Source organism: Euprymna scolopes, chromosome 31 (genome assembly GCF_053919585.1).
Source record: "Euprymna scolopes isolate OS-2025 chromosome 31, ASM5391958v1, whole genome shotgun sequence".
Classification (NCBI taxonomy): domain Eukaryota; kingdom Metazoa; phylum Mollusca; class Cephalopoda; order Sepiida; family Sepiolidae; genus Euprymna; species Euprymna scolopes.
The window spans coordinates 89,793,138-89,813,535 of NC_136512.1; the positions used below are offsets into that span (position 1 = coordinate 89,793,138).

The 20,398-nt window shown below is 33.3% G+C and overlaps 1 protein-coding gene across 7 annotated transcripts in view; it reads left to right on the forward strand.

Annotated features, from left to right (window-relative positions):
• Positions 1 to 20,398, forward strand: part of LOC145255854 (UDP-N-acetylglucosamine--peptide N-acetylglucosaminyltransferase 110 kDa subunit-like) — a 93,206-nt gene that overhangs the window by 20,209 nt on the left and 52,599 nt on the right. For 4 of the 7 annotated variants that reach the window (XM_080114615.1, XM_080114614.1, XM_080114617.1 and 1 more), the window contains exon 1: positions 14,179 to 14,400. The exons of the other annotated variants lie outside the window; for them this stretch is intronic. In XM_080114615.1, the coding sequence (XP_079970741.1) occupies positions 14,376 to 14,400 (25 nt within the window). In that variant the 5' untranslated portion in view covers positions 14,179 to 14,375. Of the gene's footprint in view, positions 1 to 14,178; positions 14,401 to 20,398 lie in introns of those variants that run through there. 7 annotated transcript variants of the gene reach the window in all.

Here is a 20,398-nt window from a genome sequence, read left to right on the forward strand (position 1 = left end):
AAAAATTCCAACAAAAACCTAACAGCCAGCCATGGTTCTCCCCAGAATGTGCTGCTGCTATCGCGCACAGAAATTACTTTTTCCATAGCTACCAACGTAATAGATGCACTGAGACTAAAGCTGCTTTCAGGTCTGCCAGCAACCACTGTAAAAGAGTAATAAAAAATGCAAGAGAGCTATATGCCCAGTCTGTTAAATCCAAGGTAGCTGATCAGCGGCTTGGATCCCACCAGTTTTGGCAAATAACAAATAGGATCCTGAACAGAAGTGTGCGTTCTATCCCAACCATTATCAATGGACCAGAGGTCATCTCGTCAGCGTCAGACAAGGCCAAACTATTTGCAAAGAACTTTGCAGCTAATTCTACCCTATGCGACGAAGGCCATCAACTCCCCATATTTCCTCCTATAACACAGAACAAGCTAGGTAACATACAAATATCCGTGCATGAGGTCACCAAGCTAATAAAAAACCTAGATTCCAGTAAAGCAACTGGCCCTGATGGCATCCCAATTATAGTGTTAAAAAAGCTTCAACCAGAACTTGCTCCCATACTTACGAAACTATTTAAGCACTGCCTTAAGGAGAAGTGCTTTCCGACCCCCTGGAAGACCTCATCAGTATGCCCTGTATTAAAGAATTCAGGTGATAAGTCATTTCCCTCTCAGTACAGACTAATAAGTCTCTTGTGTGTTATGAGTAAGTTGCTGGAATCCATATTAAATAGAGAAATAGCCAACCAACTTAGCAGGAATAACCTTCTTAGTGACACACAATATGGTTTCCGCTCTGCAAGATCTACCGCAGATGTGCTGACGGTTATATCCCACAGGATTAGTGAATCTCTTGACAAAGGCTTCCTTTCTAGGGCAATTGCTCTTGACATATCAAAGGTCTTCGACAAGGTATGGCATAAGGGTCTACTTCACAAGATTTCCAGCTACGGTATAACTGGAAATGTTTTCTCAATCATTAAATCATTTCTCTCCGATAGGTCCATAAGAGTAGTGGTAGATGGACAAAAATCGGAGGCCTGCAATATAAATGCTGGAGTCCCTCAGCGGTCAATCCTGGGCCCAACTCTCTTCCTGAGCTACATCAATGACCTCCCTAAACACATACTTAAATCATTCGTTGACATCTATGCTGATGACACGACCATCTACGGCAACACATCAAAGGCTGTAAATGACAAAGTTCTATCGGATTCTCTCTCCTCTGATCTCAAGCGCGTGGTTCAGTGCGGGAACATGTGGCTGGTTACCTTTAATGCATCCAAAACCAAACTCCTATCCTTACATCATCAACGCTCTGATCCCCAGCTGGCATCAATTGTGATGGATGGCTCTCGTTTGGGTGAGGCCCCGTGTTTTGACAAGCTTCTGGGTTTGACCTTTACTCCTGATCTGAAATGGAACACGTACATCAAGTCTGTTGCCAAGGTTGCTGGAAAGATGGTGGGATCCTTCTACCGCTCCAGAAGATATCTCACTACTGATGCAATTCTCTATCTATATAAAAGTCAAGTACGTCCAAGGATGGAATACTGTTGCCATATCTGGGCAGGAGCGGCCAAAAACAGCCTATCATGCCTTGACAGAGTACAAAATAGACTTTGTGGCTTAGTGGGGGATGCCCTTTTCTCTACCCTGCAACCTCTCTCCCACAGAAGAGACGTTGCGAGCCTATCCTTGTTTTATCGTTATTTTCATGGCAGGTGCTCGTCTGAACTCCAATCTCTGGTTCCCCCTCTCCAATCTTTCACGAAAAACACCCGTCCAGCTGAATCCACTGTGAAAAATTTCCCCCACTCTATATCTGTGCCTAAATCAAAACGCGGATTCCATGAACAAAGCTTCTTTCTTAGAACTGCATGCCTGTGGAACTCTTCTGCTTCCCTCCGGACTACAACTTGGATGTCTTCAAGTCCAATGTTAACAAATTCCTAATGAACCACCCCCTTAATTAAAAACTTCATCAAATCTCCACACTAACATAATGTACTTGCAATAACCCTTATCCCTGAGTGGCTTCCGGGCCTTGATAAGTGGTGATCAATGTATAAAAAAAAAATAAAATCTGATCTAATTTACTCTGATGTTGGTGGTTTTTGTAATACACAAAATCACCAACTTTGAATTCTACTGACTTTGTTTTACTTTCTAGTCTGTCCATCTGTCTTTTTCTTGCTTTCTTCACGTTCTTTCTATCTGAAGTGAAAGCTCTATGTTGTTCTTGGAGAGCTATTCCATGATAATCCTCTCCATGGTATTTTCTACAGGGCCTTAATAAATTATCTAATGCGAGCTCTACATCTCAATTGTATAAAAAGGGAGATAACTTTGCAGATTCACTAGCATTAAATCTAATAGCCACTAGCGTCTGATTTACATATAGGTCCCACGAATATCAGTTATCACCTATTTTTTTTGCTAGTACAGGGTGGAACGATAAATTTGTCGCCCTAAAGAAAACAACATTACAACTTTATTTTAAAACTTTTATTGAAAACTTGATTATGTAGTAGAGCTGACATTCAGCCTCAATCACTGCCTTGATACGGGTCTGGAACTGAGAGCATGTCTTTTCCACAAGTGTTGTCAAGAACTTGACGAATACTCGGCGGATGGCAGTGATCACACTGACTTTGGTGTTGTGGGAGGTCATGTTGGTGATGTTCTCGATGTATGACCAAACGAAGTAGTTCAGGAAGTTCAGTTCACGGGAGGAGGGTGGGCCAGTGACAGAAGGGTATAAAGTTGTAGTCCTCCTTCTGAAGTCAAGCCTGATTCTCTTTCGACTTGTGGGCCAGCGCCGAATCCTGCTGCCACACTCAGTTTGCCAGTGGCCACCTGATTGCACCAGGGGATCACCACACTCTTTAACACATCCAGGTACACTTTGGTGTTGACTTTCAACCCGACTTTGAAGATGTGAGGTGGCATAATGTGACCCTCACTTGAAATCACACCAAAAACCATAATTGTGGCCAGAAACTTTGTTGAGCTGTGTCTTCAAGTGTTGAACTGTCAGGATTTGCTATTTGAGGGTGCTGGCAATGATGCTGTTATCATGAGTTGGATTGGTAGAGAGCATGGTGACGCACATCCAATCTCGCTCGTTAAACAGTGTGTCACTTTCAGAAATGATGGGAGACTTCTATCTTTCTTTGTACACAACTAGCAAACTAGTAGATGTAACAAAAAAGAAAACCAGTTTTCATCAAACAGAAATGGAATCATGTACATTTCCCTACCAAACTACTCTGTCAATTTTCAGCCTACATATTCGAGATTTGACATAAGGGGTATTGACATTTGGGAAAACCTTTTTAATCAGTTATTGGCCAGAAATTTGGTCGTCAAGGGGTCAAAGTTTAATGATTTGACCTCTAAAAACTCTACCAAACTCCTCCGTCAATTTTGGGTCTAAACACTTGAAATTTTAGATGTAGATTACTTGGACATGTATCAAACATTTTAATTTGTTTTGAGCCCAAAACAATAAATGTTAAGGGGTCAAAATTGGGGTCAACGCTTTAAAAAATTGATCTCTGCGGTCTCTACCAAATTACTCAGCCAATTTTTGATCTAAACATTTAAAATTTTACATAAAATGTATTCAGACATAGGGCAAGCTTTTTAATCGCCTTTTGGTTGAGAATTTGGTTGCCAAGGTGTCTAAGTTCAAAAGATTTGACCCTTGCAGTCTCTAGCAAACTATTCAGCCAATTTTGGGTCTAAACATTTGAAATTTTACATAAAGAGTAATCAGACATGCAGCGAGCTTTTTAATCAGTTTTGAGATGAAAATTTGGCTGCCAAGAGGTCAAAGTTGAAAGAGTTGACCTTTGCCGACTCTACCAAACTCCTCTGCCAATTTTGGGTTTAAACAGTTGAAATTTATGTGTAGGTTACCTGGACATGAGTCAAACTTTTTAATATATATATATATATATATATATATATATATATATATATATATATATATATTTTGTGTACAGAAAGTTGTTAGTTGAGACAGATCATTGGTACCGTCGGTTTCAAGCCCGATAATAAGGTCGTTTAAGGTATCCTTATCAAGCTCTCTTCAGCCAATATTCGTCCCTGAAGAGAGCTTGATAAGGATACCTTAAACGGGCCTTATTATCGGGCTTGAAACCGACGGTACCAATGATCTGTCTCAACTAACAACTTTCTGTACACAAAATATAAGTACGCTCTTAAAATTTGGATTTTCCTTTTAATTGAGCACTCTGCTGGAATTCTTTTTCCAAAAAAAAACTAATCATATATATATATATATATATATATATATATATATATATGTTGAGAATAATGGAAATAGTATTCCGACAAAATAGAGAAATAAAAAGGAACAAACCGTGTAATGTGTCCATCAACGTTTCGCCTTTATTTCGATACTTCCTCTGGATGAAGGAGATTAAGAAAACAAAAACACCAGTACAAATATTTGAAAATGCAAAGTGTTACACTTTTTTCCCCCCCTTTTTTTTTTTTAAAGTTGAAATATTTCTGAAGTATTTCGGATCGTAACAGGTTCATCTTCAGAGAGTGAAAGTGTTCTATTGCCTGTTTTTTTATTTTCCCTTTTTTTTTTTTATTGCATATTCACCCAGAACAAGGCACAGTGTCACTTTGATGTCGGGGGCTACTATCAGGGACATAAGTTGCAGGCTTACTATAGAGGGAGTTGAGCAGCAAGATGTCTATTCACATTACACTTGAACTTCTGCATGTCAGTACAGTTGGAGAAGCAATAACCCGGAAGTAAATTCTAAAGTTTATTAGTTGTGAAGAAGAAACTATTAGTGTAGAAAGAAAGGCTTTCTTACATCTAGGGATCTCTGCTGTGTAGGGGTCGGACTTTGCTGCTTGTTGGGTTATTGATGGTTGGACAGAAGTTTAGTAATTGTAAGGTGGTGGACTAGAGCTTGATTAATTATGGACTCAAATATTTAGGCGAAAAGAGGGAGGAGGCTGATGGGGCGATAATTTAATGGGTCAGTTCTTTTGCCAGAATTCTTGTAAACTGGTAACATGGAAGCAATTTCCCAGTAGCCAAACTTTAATAAAAAACAGTCGTTAAACTACAACCACTACTATCAAGTTCCCTCATTCTTTATCAGTGCCAAAATCTAAATGTAAATTTTATGAACAAAGTCCGGAAGTGCTCAGAAACAAAAAATTACTTTTAAACAACAAATAAACACTTCTTGTATTATCTATCTTCTTCTATACTCCTATAATTTCGTTTTTCTTTTGTGTGTATTGATATTCATATTAAAAACCCTCTTTTCTATTTATTAAAAAAGAAAATACAATTTTCTCATATATGGGTTTTGGAATGGCATTCACTAGCAAAAGATCTTGCTAATTTGCATATTCTTTTAAACATTCATTTTAATTAATTCCCTATTAGTTTTTTCGGTTTTCTTATGGGATGATCATCTTTAGTTAGCTATTACATGTAATTATATTTTGCGTAAAAAGTTTACAATAAACAAAAAATTGTTTTTATATATATTTATGTATACATATATATTTTTGTTTAATCTATCTATCTATCTATCTATCTATCTATCTATCTATCTATCTATCTATCTATCTATCTATCAAAGTGAATGTGTCTGTGTGTCTGTGTGTGTGTGTCTGTCTATGTACATTTCCCTACGCAATAACTCTGTCAATTTTTAGTCTACAGACTTGAAATTTGATATTCGGGGTACTGAGATTTGGAGAAATCTATGTGATCTGGTTTCGGCCAGAAATTTGGCTATTAAGGGGTCCAAGTTCAACGATTTGACCTTTGAGAACTCTACCAAACTCCTCCGACAATTTTGGGTCTAAACACTTGAAATTTTAGATATAGGTTCCTTGGACATGGATCTAACTTAATAACTTGATCTGAGTCCAAAACAATAAATTTTAAGGGGTCATAATAGGGGTCAAAGTTTTTAAAAAATTGACCTCTGCGGTCTCTTCCAAATTAGACAATTTCTGGTCTAAATATTTGAAATTTTGCATAAAGGGTATTCAGAAATAGGGCAAGCTTTTTCATCAGTTTGGGTCGAAAATTTTTAGCTACCAATATATAAATGTATGTATGTATGTATGTTTGCATGTCTGTCTAAAACTTTCAACAGAGGCGACGGATTTTACCAAGATCAGTATCGTTTTGAAGTTCGACCTTTCATACAAATATCGAATAATTGGCTAAAAACATTAACATCTTCACCTTCAACTAGGCACTTTTCTACGGGGGGGGGGGGGTCGCTTTCTTCGCCGATATTTTTGAAAGATAACCTCACCTTTCGATTGTCTAGCCTTAATGTAAACATAAGTCACTTCAGGTTTGGCGATGGTCGTAACCGTAAAGACGTCAGGTTTTTTCACGTTCTTTTCCTCCTTGACGGTATGGGTTCGAGCCTGCCTTCCTACTACCACTTATTTTTTTTTTTGCTCAACATACACATCCAAACACTCGGGCAACGTCGTGCTGAAATGCTAGTATATCAATAAAAGTGAAAATATCTGTCTGTCTGTCTGTGTACATTTCCCAACCAAATAACTCTGTCAATTTGCGGTCTACAGACTCAAAATTTGACATAAGGGGGAATGAGATTTGGGAAAATCTTTTTAATCGCTTATTGGCCAGAAATTTAGCTGTTAAGCGGTCAAAGTTCAACGATTTGATCTTTGAAAAATCTACCAAACTCCTCCGACAATTTTCGGTCTAAACACTTTAAATTTTAGATATAGGTTCTTTGGACATAGATCTAACTTAATAATTTGATTTGAGCCCAAAATAAATGTTAAGGGGTTAAAATTGGGGTCAAAGTTTATAAAAATTTGACGTCTGCACCAAAAATTTCACGTCTCTACCAATTTTTCTCTATGGTACTTAAGGAAGCCTATTATCATATAGAAAAACATTACCGTACATATTCACACTTTTTAATATATATACATATGCACATAAAGTTATGAACAGCACATAGAGCCGGAGTAAAGCCGGGCGGAACTGCTAATTAAATAATAAAACAAATATTTTATGAAAAAAACGTAGTTTTAACACTTGTTTTATGACCAAACAACAAAAACAAAAAATATATTACAGACACTTTATAATATATATATATATATATATATATATATATATATATATATATATATATATTCAATTTGTCTTTACATAAGCAGTAATTTGTTGCTACACAGTCATGAGCATGTTTCGGTCTTCTAGTATTGAGTAACTAGAGACCTCTTCAAGCAACAATGCTTATTTTCGAAAGCAGAATTTTTATTGAGCACTTTTGTATTACCCTCGTTATATTTCACTGGTTACCCTACTTTTGAAAATCGCAACCTCAAATTATATATATATATATATATATATATATATATATATATATATATATATAATTAAATAATTCTTTTCATCGTAAAACAAGTGTTAAAATTAAATTAATTGATAAATATTAGCTTACACTACGACAGAACACCAATCACTCTAATTTGTTTTTCTAGGGGTATTCGAGGTCACTGACAATGAATCTGATAATCAAACCCGTCGCAAATTTACCGTTTGCATGGTATTAACCTCTGGAACCTGGGACTATTTTACGCCATTTCATCGCCTTCAGTATTGCTTTCTTACACGATGCGTTCGTGTGCGCATGTGCACAGTGAAGTGACTGTTCACATCTTGGGGGAATCTTTTTAGCGGACATTTGAAATAAATTTTAATAAGCTTTTAAAAAAATGTGGTTCATTTTTTTTTTTTTTTTTTTTACATAGTTTTTAATGCTTTTTAATTGAACTAAAAAAGTTTTTACGGGTGGTTTACAAAAACACTGTTTTGCGTTCCTTTTTTTTTGGGGTGGGGGGTATTCAATTATAGAACTTGTATAGTTTAACAAGTGCTTCTGCAGTTTAATTAACCGTTTTTCCGTAAGTAAGGTGCCAACATTTATCGAGTAGAATACCGTTTAACATTTCACAAAAATTTTGTTTACACTGGGGGGGGGGGGGGTTTAGTGCGGGGGTGGTGATGGCGGCCGCGGTAAATGTCCGCGCCTTACTTATGGAAAAACGGTTATTTAAACTGCAGAAGCACCTGTTGAACTATACAAGTCCTATAATTGAATACCCCCCCCCAAAAAAAAGAACGAAAAACATTAAAATTTGCAATGTTTTTGTTTTCGTGAAAACTTAATTTTTTTTAGATCAATTAAAAAGCATTAAAAACTAGATAACACACACAAAAATGAGCCACATTTTTTTTTTTTTTTGAAAACTTTCTTGTTATTTCAAATGTCTATTAAAGATTCCTCCGCGATGTGATAAGTCACTTCACTATGCGCGATGTGATAAGTCACTTCACTGCACTATAAGAAAACACTACTGAAGGCGGTGAAATGGTTCAAAATAGTCCCATGTTCCAAGGGGTTATCATACAAACGACAAACGGTAAATTTGCGACGGGTTTGATTATCAGGTTCGTTTTCAGCGACCTCGAATACCTTTAAAAATCCAAATTAGAGTCATCGGTGTTACTGTTCTTTTGTAGCGTAAGATAACATTTACCAATTAATTTATTTGAATAAAATATTTGTTTTATTATTTGATTACACAAGAAGTGTTTATTTTTGTATAAAAGTCATTTTTTTTTCCTGATAACACAAGGAAGGACTGTTAAAACTAAAGTAATTTTTAAAAATCAATATATGGTTTCGTTTTTCGTGTATTAACTCCGTTCCGTTCTATAATCAACCGTATCCACTTAAGGTAGCTTGATTTTTCCGAGCACTGATCTTGGACATTACCGTATTATCTATCAAATAGGACAAAAAAAAAAAAAAAAAAAAAAAAAAAAAAAAAAAAAAAAACACTTTTTAAAGTAAGTACGTTAGCCGATACGCTGACATATTTATGACATGGACACTTGGAAAGTTGGTCGATATAAAACTTAGAACGAAGTATAGGTAACACGAAACGAAATAAAGTCCTTTAGTAAGTTATAAAAAAATAATTTATCTAAAACAAAATAATTACGTTGCGTAACAGATAATTTTATAAATATTATAACTGTTTTAAATTAATCATTTTATATGTAACTCATTAAAAGACGATATTTTTCGTCCAGCCTCTTCTGCATTTTATATTGACTATATATTCTACCTTAGAAATAGGCCAGCATGTCGACTAATTTATAGTGTTTTTCCCTTATTTCATACATGATACTAAATTGATTTTTACAATAATATCTCCAGCATGTCATAATCTTAAAAATTATTTTTTTTCTTAGTGCGTATCGTCTTTTTGTTTTGTTTTATATATATATATATATATATATATATATATATATATATATATATATATATATATATATATATATTAAACTGTAATTCAATGAATTTCAAAAAACTCTTATTGAAATGAAATGAAGTGGTTGAGTTTCATATCAAAGAATTTTTATTATTCTAAGCAAGACAAAGAATGTTTTAGAAAGTTTATCTCCTTAACCTATAGGGTTTCGATGTCTACCATCTCATCAGAGGAGTGAAAATATTAGCAAATAGTTATAAAGGTATGCACCCTATTTGCTAAAGTCAGTGAGACATGGAAAGTCAAAGTGAAAATAAATAAATTGCTACAGAACTTCTGATAAATTTATTTTCACTTTGACTTTCCATGTCTCACTGACTTTAGCAAATAGGGTGCATACCTTTATAACTATTTGCTAATATTTTCACTCCTCTGATGAGATGGTAGACATCGAAACCCTATAGGTTAAGGAGATAAACTTTCTAAAACATTCTTTGTCTTGCTTAGAATAATAAAAATTCTTTGATATGAAACTCAACCACTTCATTTCATTTCAATAAGAGTTTTTTGAAATTCATTGAATTACAGTTTAATTTATTTGCTCTATCTTGAATATCGAGCAATTCTTGTTTGGATGGGATAATTTATAGAATATTACTGCCAGTAATATTTTGTAAACCTACAATCTCACGTTTACATAACCACTGATTGTTAAATAAAAACAACTCCGAAGAATATATATATATATATATATATATATATATATATATATTTGCACTAACCTAATACTTAGTAGAACGTTTCATCATATACGTAAAATACCGAAAAAGAAAATATAGTCGCCATCTTTATGATCAAGCCCAGAAATAGGTTAGCTGTTTAAATACATTTTTTTTCACCCCCCAAACAAGCATATTGCCACTTGAACGTAAGAGGCTACTAATTGGGACCATGCCTAAGAAAGATTAAGATGTTGGTTTACATTACATCAGTACAGTTAGGGAAACAGGTAGCAGGAAGGGAATTCCAAAGTTTAGCTGTTCTAGGGGAGAGGCTATTAGAGTAAAAAGCTTTTTGGCATTTAGGGATCTCAACAGTGAAGGGGTGTGACTTTGTTGCTAAGCGGGTTTGTTGGGGATATGTACGTCGAGGGGGCACAAGCGGAAAAGTTCATCAGAGCACATTCCATTAAAATATTTGTAAAACATGCACAGGGGCGCAACATAGCGGCAATGGGGCAGGGATTGGAGCCTAGTTGACAAAGTGGGACCTATTAGATTGGAGTCTCTTTTTTGGACCCTATTCAAGGAGGAGAAACTAGTGGTAGATGCAGTGGATGCACCAGCCGAGATGTGGCAACAATACTCCATGCATTGGCAAATGTTGACCTTGAAGAGGTACACGATACTCTCAGGTGTGAGTAGTTTTCTAGCACAATAGAGGGAGCTCACCTTTCTTGCAGCAACCTTAGCACAATGTCCTCAATCTATTTGTTCCAGTTCATATTTCCTGTGAATGTTAAGCCGAGGAGTTTGAAGGAATAATTCTCATGTAGGGTGTTATTTGTCATGAATATCAATGGCTGGAGAGGTTTCTTGTAATTGTTAAAGGAAAGCAGCTTAGTTTTACTAGCATTAAATGTCACCTTCAATTTGTGGCCCCATTTCCTTCGGTCTGGAGGTCATTTTCTAAGGATTCAGCCATTGTCTTAGATTTATCTATGTTCTTCCCTCATGCATGTTAGAGAGTATCGTCAGCAAATATACCCATCTCGAACACAATATTATCGTGGAGGTCATTATCAGGAATAATAGTGGTTCAAGGATCGATAGGCACTCTCGCATTAATGTTATGCTGTTTGGATGTTTTTATAAACATGGACAGTGGCCATCTTTATAAACAACTTTACGGATCTGTTTTGGAAAGTTTTCATTTCGGCGTTTTATCAGTAGAATGAAGTTTATTTATTTTATTAAAACGTAGTTTAAGAAATAAAATAAGTTTTGGCATTTACACTATTGGGACGAAATTTCGGAAATCATAAAACTGAATTTCACATGAAAACAATGGTATCTGCATATTCCTCGTATTTTTAAGATGATTTATATCCAAAAATTACGAAAATCGATAAGGTAGAAAAATTATTAATTAAAGAAAATAAAAAATAGAATTGGAAGAAAACGATCGTAAGACACAGGAAAGTTCAAAAGGGAGGTAATTTTTCGTTTTGATTTAAACAAGATGGCGGCAATTTTTCATCTGTTAACATGCTTAAAGTTGTTTTATTCAATAATTTAGTAATATTCAGGTAATTTCGACTGCATAATTTGGAAGTTACCATTTTAACTTATTAGAATTGACAAAAAAAAAAAAAATAAATAAGTTGGAACCATTGTCTTTTTATCTGAAAACTCCATTTATCGACTACAAAACCTCATCCCAATTCTGTAGAAGCGCCTAAGTTTTTTTTTTTTAGAGGGTTGATTTGGTTTACGGCATATTAACCCCTTTTGGGTCATTTTGTGCCATACATTATACAATCATTGGATAAGTTCTCCAAAGTTATGTAATTATGTTTGATAGCCATTTCAATGTAAATAATTTGATTGAAATAAGAATCCAGCCAAACAAAAACTACCAATTACGTTAACTTTTTAATTTAAATAAATTTATTTATTAAAAATATTCAACACCTATTTTTTTGCTCTTTTTTTTTAATTAAAAAATAGTAAACAAAAACTTAACCCATCCTTTTTTTTTTGTCTCTTTTCTTTTTTTGTGAATCAACAAACAACTGATTAAAATGTCAGTTCAAACGCAGCTTAAATACATTTTAGTAAATGTCAACTGCAATCTTTTGTTTTGCATTCATTTCTTACGCTAATCTCTTTATACTAGTAAAATTGCAGCTTCACGTGTGTGTGTTTCTCATGTCCATGTAAATTTGATTATATCGCACATTTATTTAAACGAATTTTCGTATTGTAGACCCCCCCCCCCAAAAAAAAACTTCCCTGAGATTTCTACTCTTATACTAAAACACTTTGCCGGGGGGGAAAGGGTTAATGTTTACCACGTGCCCCAGCGTATTATAAACACCCCAACCTCCCCATGTTAAGAACGGTTTTTGAAGTTGAGGGGATGTTTATTCCGAAAGCCGTTCTTAACATGGAGAGGTTGGGTGCTTATAATACGCTGGAGCACGTCGTAAAAATTCACAAAAAAATAGCATGTGAGGTCGGGTCAGCATATAAATTTAACATTAAATGAATAACTTCAACGTAGTTTTCGGACCATTCTAGCGTTTCAGTACAGTTAAGCAATAAGCATTTAGTTTTGCTATAGGGAATAAATTCTATCCTTATTTCAGGTGGTCTACCTTTTTATACGCGATTTCGTGTAATTTTACGATCTTGCTACTCGGACTTAGGGTTAGTGGTAAAAAAGTTTGGTGCTTATGCACTCATATTACCGTACTATTTTTTAAAATAGTATTTTCAAGTCAAATTCAAGTTTTATTATGTCTTTTTTTATTAGTTTTTAAAGTTGTTAGGAGAAATCACAAAATAATTTACAAAGCACCTTCCCCTATGTTAAGAATGGCTTTCTAAATAATGTTATTATTTTAGCAAGGTGATATAAGTGCATAAGTACCAAAAGTTTAGTTGACATCCCTTCCTAAAGAATGGTTTGGTTCGCTGTCCGGCAATAGAGGGTTGTTTTTATGTTAAATTCATATGCAAAACTAATCAGCCATTTTAAGTTCTAAAATAATTTTTGTTGTTGTTTCCTAATTCCAACAAGTTTTCGTGGTATTCATAAATAATCGCCTAAAAAAGTAGAATCTCATTTTTATGTTTGTGTGGATGTGTTAATGTGCAAATTAACTCGAATATGTATTGGCATAAAAACAATACAATCAAATAAAGCGAATTCTTAAAAGTCCTAACGAACGAATTAAATCCACCCGGATGCATTTTGGTTTCTTTATGAACAAGTCGGCCATTTTAATCTTCGAAATTTGTAAGGAAATTGGAAGCATTTAAACTTACAAATAGAAAGTTATTTTAACAAGATTTTAAAATTATAGCAAACCCCCACGTAATATAAAATATAGAAAGTTTTGGAAGCTTTTTAGTTGTAATTTTACAACAGTTTGGTTTAGCTAATAATTTAATTACTAAACGATGCTGTAATAATTAAATTTTATTTTTATAAATCTATTAAAAATATACAAGAAAAAACACAAAAAAACAAAAAACAAAAAACGTCCCGGACAATGTCGGATAGGTCAGCTTGTATTTAATAACAAATGCGTTTTCCATTGTTGTGACGACGTCGATTTCAAAATGTCCTTTTTCGACCATGTTTTATTGTGTTGGTATATTTCATAAATATCCAACAAATAAATACAAATATCATCGATAACTATGTTCATTTAGTTTCAAAAAGAAAATCTATGAGGAATTCCGTGTCAATTGAAGGTTTCTAACTTTATATTGGGTTTATTTTTATCCGGATTATTTTGTTTTGGGGATGCAAGGTGTATTAGCGTATAAGGATTTTCACGCCACGTCAAAAATGTCTTCGTATCACTCCGCTTAAAAATGCCTTCTTTTTTTTTTTTTTTTTTTTTTTTTTTTAAATCTTTTTAACTATTTAATACTTTAAATGAAAATAAAACAAATCAAGTTTTATTAAATTTTGTAATAATTTAGAAATTAATAATTATAAAGAAAAAAAAATCATTGTATCAGGTGATTGAAATGTGATTGGATGCACGGATGTTGTTCGACTGTTTTCGGCTAATTCCGGCGATGATTGACTTGCTGATATGCAAAAGTCTTGTTGATGACGTAGTTTGACGAAGTATTCCGAAGTTTTCCGAAGTCGCATTTTTCTCTCGTTGCCGTCCCACAAGAAATAAGAAGGCCAACCAGTAGGGACGCCATATTTGGATTCGACTTTATCGGACTTTTGTCTTAAAAAAAACAAAAGAAATCGAAACAGAAAACAAACAAAATAATGTCGCAAATCACCGACACGACAGGTCAGTTACAAATTGCTTTCTCTGTAATTCTTCTTTCCTTGTTCTTTATTCACCGAGAAACACCAACTGTTTTGATTAATCACGATGTGACGGAGAAAAACAAAAAAGCACTTTTTTTTTCTCGAAGGAAGCAGAATTTATTTTTATTTACATTTTTTTTCGTAGTTTATTTAAAATATTTGTTTTATTAAAAGAAAAATAAATGTTTAAAAACACAAAACCTGTTTATTTCTCTGTTTATTTCTTTGTCTAAATGCAAATCATAACTCCATCTTGTTTTCAACCCAAAAAATGTCCTCGACGACTTTGAACACTGACTAAAAATGGTAAATTCTCTTGAATTCTTAACGAAATCTTAATTTTTTTGTTCAGATTTATAATATAACCTCTCATCATTTAATCCCAGTCAAATATTTTCTGCCGTTTTGAATAAAAAAAAAAGTTGCAGAGAAATTAAATCCTGAGACCTTCACGATTTTCCAAGTTGTGCCATTTGCATTTTTGTGTTGATTTTAGTTTGAGGAAAAACAAAAAACAAAAAGATTTGCTTGTGCAGTATACGAACAGTGCGTTTTTTTTTTACATAGGATTTTTAAATTAAAATTAAATTTTTACTGTATCTTTAATTGAATCGTTTAAACGCCTTCCTCATGTTAAGAATGAGTTTCCAAATAACTATTTCAGCACGGTTCGTGTTCTGCATAAATTAAAAAAAAAAGGGATTATTTATGGTTAATTTTAATTACTCAACGTTTGGCCAGGATTCTGGATAAAAAAAGTTTATGTAACATCGTTTTTTTTTTTTTTTTTTCCTACCCCCCCCCATCTGCGCCAATTTTCCAACTGCTTCTGTAAAATATAAACAATTAAAAAAAATCAATAAGTTAACGTAGTTTCAGTGTTGTTCTTTGAACAATTACCAGTAAAGCCCCTGCTGCCCCCTTAATAATTTGGTCTCTGTTGACCCCCCCCCCCCAAAAAAAAAATCTCTTCGGAGTTATACTGAAAATCAGAATGTGTAAAATTTGTAAAGAAATCTTGTATAGTTTCTGATTTCTAGCCAGACACGCGGACTTTATTTGTTGGTACTAGTGCACTTATTGATCCGTGCTGAAATAATAACGTTATTATTTAAAAAGCCATTCTTAACATGGGGAGGGTGTTTTGTACTTAGCACCTTTTGTTTTCCTATAATTAGACAACCAGCAACCACATATATAAATATAATCGACTTTCCAAAATAATTTCCTTTTCACAAATAGTGTATGTGTGTGTTATATGTATATATATGTGTGCGTGTATAAAATCAGGCCGCATGACATTGCCCGATTGTAAAATATTATTTAAAAAGCCATTCTTAACATGGGGAGGGAGGGTGTTTTGTACCTATTCTGTACTTTAACCTTACAATTTAATAATAAAAAAAATGTATCATAAAACTTCAACTTGGAAATGCGATTTAAAAAAATAGCGCGGATCAGTAAGTGTATTTGCACCGACATGTTTGCTGCAAAGCTAAAAATTAAAACCTGATTCAATAGCTATTACGTTACGCATGCATATTCGTAATGCCATCGTTCAACCTTCACCTAGCAAGTTTCATTTTTTCTAATTTTCACACTTTTTGCACCGATTTTCCTCTGCCAAAAACCTAAAGTTTCGCATGGGTTCGAATACCCTACATACTAAGTTTCATGTCCGTAGACCAAAAACTGACAGGGGTTTGGTAGGCAACACTATTTAAACAAATATGTATATACGCATAGTTTTGTGCTTTACTGTGTTCGGGTTTGTTTTACACATAGATTCGAAAATAACTTTTCTACCTGACTGGATAAGTTTTTAGTGTTTTTATTTAACGTAAAATGTTTATTAAATTCGAAAAAACGAGTAATGTTGAAGGTTGCTGGCGGGCAAGAAAAAATGGCCGCGATGTCTTTGAAGACTTGATAATCACTTCAAAATAAGAAATAAAACAAAATGGTGGCAGGAACCCACCTAGTAAATGTTAGTGACGTGGGTTACGTTTCTGACATTTTGTTTTATTTTTGTATAAAAATAAAATTCATAAAATTGCTTTAAAAAAAAAAAAAATACATAAAAATACATAATTATTTTTATATATATAGAAAGTACAATTGTTGATTTTATTTCTATTAACTTTCGGATTATATTGGCGCATGCGCAATTTAAAAAAAGATTAAAACGGAACGAAATTTAAATTTCCGTTCCATTTTTAAAACAACCCAAAACAGAGCGATCTCGACAAATTTTACAAATCAATAAAATTTTATATTTTGATATTTTCATGAAACAAATTTCAAATGTTTTTCTGTCAATATTTTCTTGTAAATTTCATTAAGATATTTTAGATTTATCGTCTTCCGATATAAAATCAACTTATCATCATCATCATCATCATCACAAAGAGTAAACATTTTTTAAAATTATTGGATATTTTTTTTAGAAAAAACGGAATATTTTGATAAAACGTAACTAAAAAATGAAAATTATTCGCTTTTTTTTTATATAAGTTTTACAATTGAATCATAATCTGAACCTTTTTTTAAAAATACATTTCGATCCATTAAAAAATATCAAAATCAATGAAATTATTTTTAAAGATCGACTAATATATTAATTAGATTAAAAATATCTCATTTCGCGACTCTTTTGTGATTTTTGAAGTCTGTATTTTATTTTGGCTTAAAATTAAAGTTTTATATCGAGTATTTACAGTTGTACGAAGAACCGGAAAGTGATAATTTTGGAAAGAACTGGAAACAAAATAAAATGTATTCCATTTTCTTTCTTATCAATTTTCCGTTGTTTTCCTCTGCGTAATTATTGGTGCAATCTTTATCTTTCCCAGATGACGTCTTAAAAAAGTTTTAAAGCCCCCCCCCAACCTCCCTCTTTTCTATTGTTGTTTTTTAATATTCGAAACCATTTGGAACCAAAACTCATTTCTTGTCTAATCATCAAAAACAAAATGTTAAACATTTTCTTGTGTGAAAATTTTTGACGTCACTCCTCCTACCTCATTTCTCTTCCTCCTCCTTTGAAAAGGTGATGATGATGCGATGATCCCTGGCGGATATCAAGTCATCATCTTCATCATTTTAAAATGCAACTTTTTTTTTTTTTTTAATTATTTTTAGTAATAATAGTCGATCACGTCAAGTTCAGACAATTTTTGATTTAACGATTCTATTTTTTTTTTTTTTTTTATCGGACACATGGTTTTTGTTTCCATCCTCCATATTGTTCGTTTCCGTACACAATCCGACGACTACATTCATAACGACAACTACTTTGTTACCCCCCCCCTCCGTTTTCTTTTTTTTTTTTTTTTAATATATTTATTTGTGTGGTGGAAGTAAATGAAACCGAATTTTTATTCATAATAAATTGATGTTTTTGGGTGATTTCTTTGAAATTAAAAATTTTTTTTTTTTTTTTTTTTTTGTTAATGACAAACATTCAAATGTTCTATTGTAGCTAATTTATTCTTCTCCATCAAATCAATATTCTGTTCGATTTTTATTAAAATTCAATCGATGATATTCACATCTATACCCGGATGATGAAGAAATCAATTTCTTTCGGTTCATAATTGATGCTTTTTTTCATTCGGACTATCTTCTCTCTCTCTCTTTTATGCTCGAAACGTTTTGATGGACTGATTTTCAAAGAAACATTTTCTATTTTAGTTCCATTAGTTTTTAGAGTTCGAAAAGATGAGTTGGAGATTAAATCGCCTGAAAAGTTGTGATTGTACCTATTTACTATGCCTCCCCACGGGACAGAGTTAGACACCAGGGTCGTTTTTTAACGTGGAGAAAAGCTACAAAAATAAAAATTGTCTCAGTCGTGAAGGATTTCTCCTCCACCGAAAGAGAACAAGAAATGGAAGTGCACTGCAGCAATCTGAAGAACAGATACTACACTTTGATCTTGATCAAAAGGCCAAGAATTGAAAAGTTGTGATTGTAATAACCAAGATGAACGTAGTAATCCAATTTATTTACATTTTTATTTTCAAGTTTTACGATTTAAAAAAATTTTTTTTTAGATGAAAGTACATAATTACAAAACACCCTCCCTTCCCATGTTAAGAATGGCTTTCTAAATAAACATTTCAGAACGGTAACAAAGGTGCATAAGTACTTTTTTCAGTAATTTCGTTAATTTTGTAAATTTAATCAGAATTACATTTATTGATGCTAGTGCACTTACTGATCCGCGTTATTTTTTAAATCGTATTTCCAAGTTTAAAGTTTTGATATTTTTTTTTATTCAATTGTAAGGTTGAAGTATAGAATAGGTACAAAACACCCTCCCCTCCTCATGTTAAGAATGGCTTTTTAAATAATGTTATTATGTACGTCAGGATCACTCTCTCTGCACTAGTACCCATTTATTAAAAAATACATTTGGTATTCCGGCATAAAGCTCGAGACAATAGTCTCTAACCCCCTTTCACAACAAAAGGAACTAATTTCCCTATACACCGCTTTTGGTTACTATGGGAACAGCTAATTTTTGTGATGATTCGATTTTTAATAATAAACACATTTTATTATTTTAGATATTAATATTTATTTTTAATAATAAACATATTTTATCTTATTTTAAATATTAATATTTATTTTTAATAATAAACTACACTGATTAATATCCCAAAAACTACTTTTTTTGTGACAAATTTAAATGCGCTTGCTTGCATGTATAGAAATGGCCACCACCGATAACAAAGAATTACATTGCTTAATATGAATACTGAGAATACTCCAAAAAACACAGGTCAGCTGCTGCAGGTATAACATCATCAACAATTCTCTCCATAAGTGCAGCAGAACGCGTACGATTTTTCGATTAATTAGCGGCAGTACTAATAATTTGTGCGGGTTTTCAGATCAAATAATAATTAAAAAAAAAAATCAACAATAATAATAAAAAAAAATCAACAATAATAAAAAAAAAATCAACAATAATAAAAAACAAAATAGATTTTATTGGTTTATTCCTCGAATCACAAAAATTAATAAATAAAAAATCCTGTATATTGTAGGCTACAATAAATGTTTGAAGCCAAATCTTTCAGCAAAAAAGGCCAAATTAAAAGACAAAACCACATTTTTAGATTAAAAAAAGGGCAAAAAAGTCAAATTTTAACTTTTTCTTTAATAATTACTATTAAACAAATATTGTTTTACTAAGCGGTGTATAGGAAAATTAGTTCCTTTTGTTGTGAAAGGGGGTTAGAGACTATTGTCTCGAGCTTTATGCCGGAATACCATACATTTTTACTTGTGAAAATCTTGCCCCCCTTCCAAACACCTGCGTTTTTATTCGCTCAATCTCTTTGTATCATTTACCCGGTGTTGCTCGGGTGGAGAGACAAATAATTCAAAATACAGTGGTACTGGTACCTACCTCAGTATTCGATCAAAATTCGTTCTAGATGTTCGTTCGAACACTGAAATGTTCGACAACCAAAACGATATTTCCCCTTTAAATTCACTGAAATAGAATTGGCTTCAGAGTTTAAAAGCCCCTTTTTTACCTGTAAACATTGAAGAGTTTATGTATTTAATTGCACTGCCATTTCATATTCCTTTGAGAGCGCTGTAGACGACGTGCCCCAGCATATTATAAACACCCCAACCTCCTCATGTTAAGAACGGCTTTTGATGTTGGGGGGGGGGTTATTCTGAAAGCCGTTCTTAGCATGGGGAGGTTGTGGTTCTTAATAATGCACTGGGGCACGTCGTAAAAATTGACCCAAAATTCTCTATCGGTTCCTTTTTAAATTCGATTATTGTCGCACAGGTTTTCCTTTTGTACTCACTTTACTACTTTAAAAAATTTTTTTTCCAGTTTATCCTTTGGCAGGGCTCCACAAACAAATTTATATTTAGTTGACCTTTGACAACTAAATATTGTTGCTTACTAGCCAAACCCATATGATTTTTGTTCTGTGACGAGTACGTAC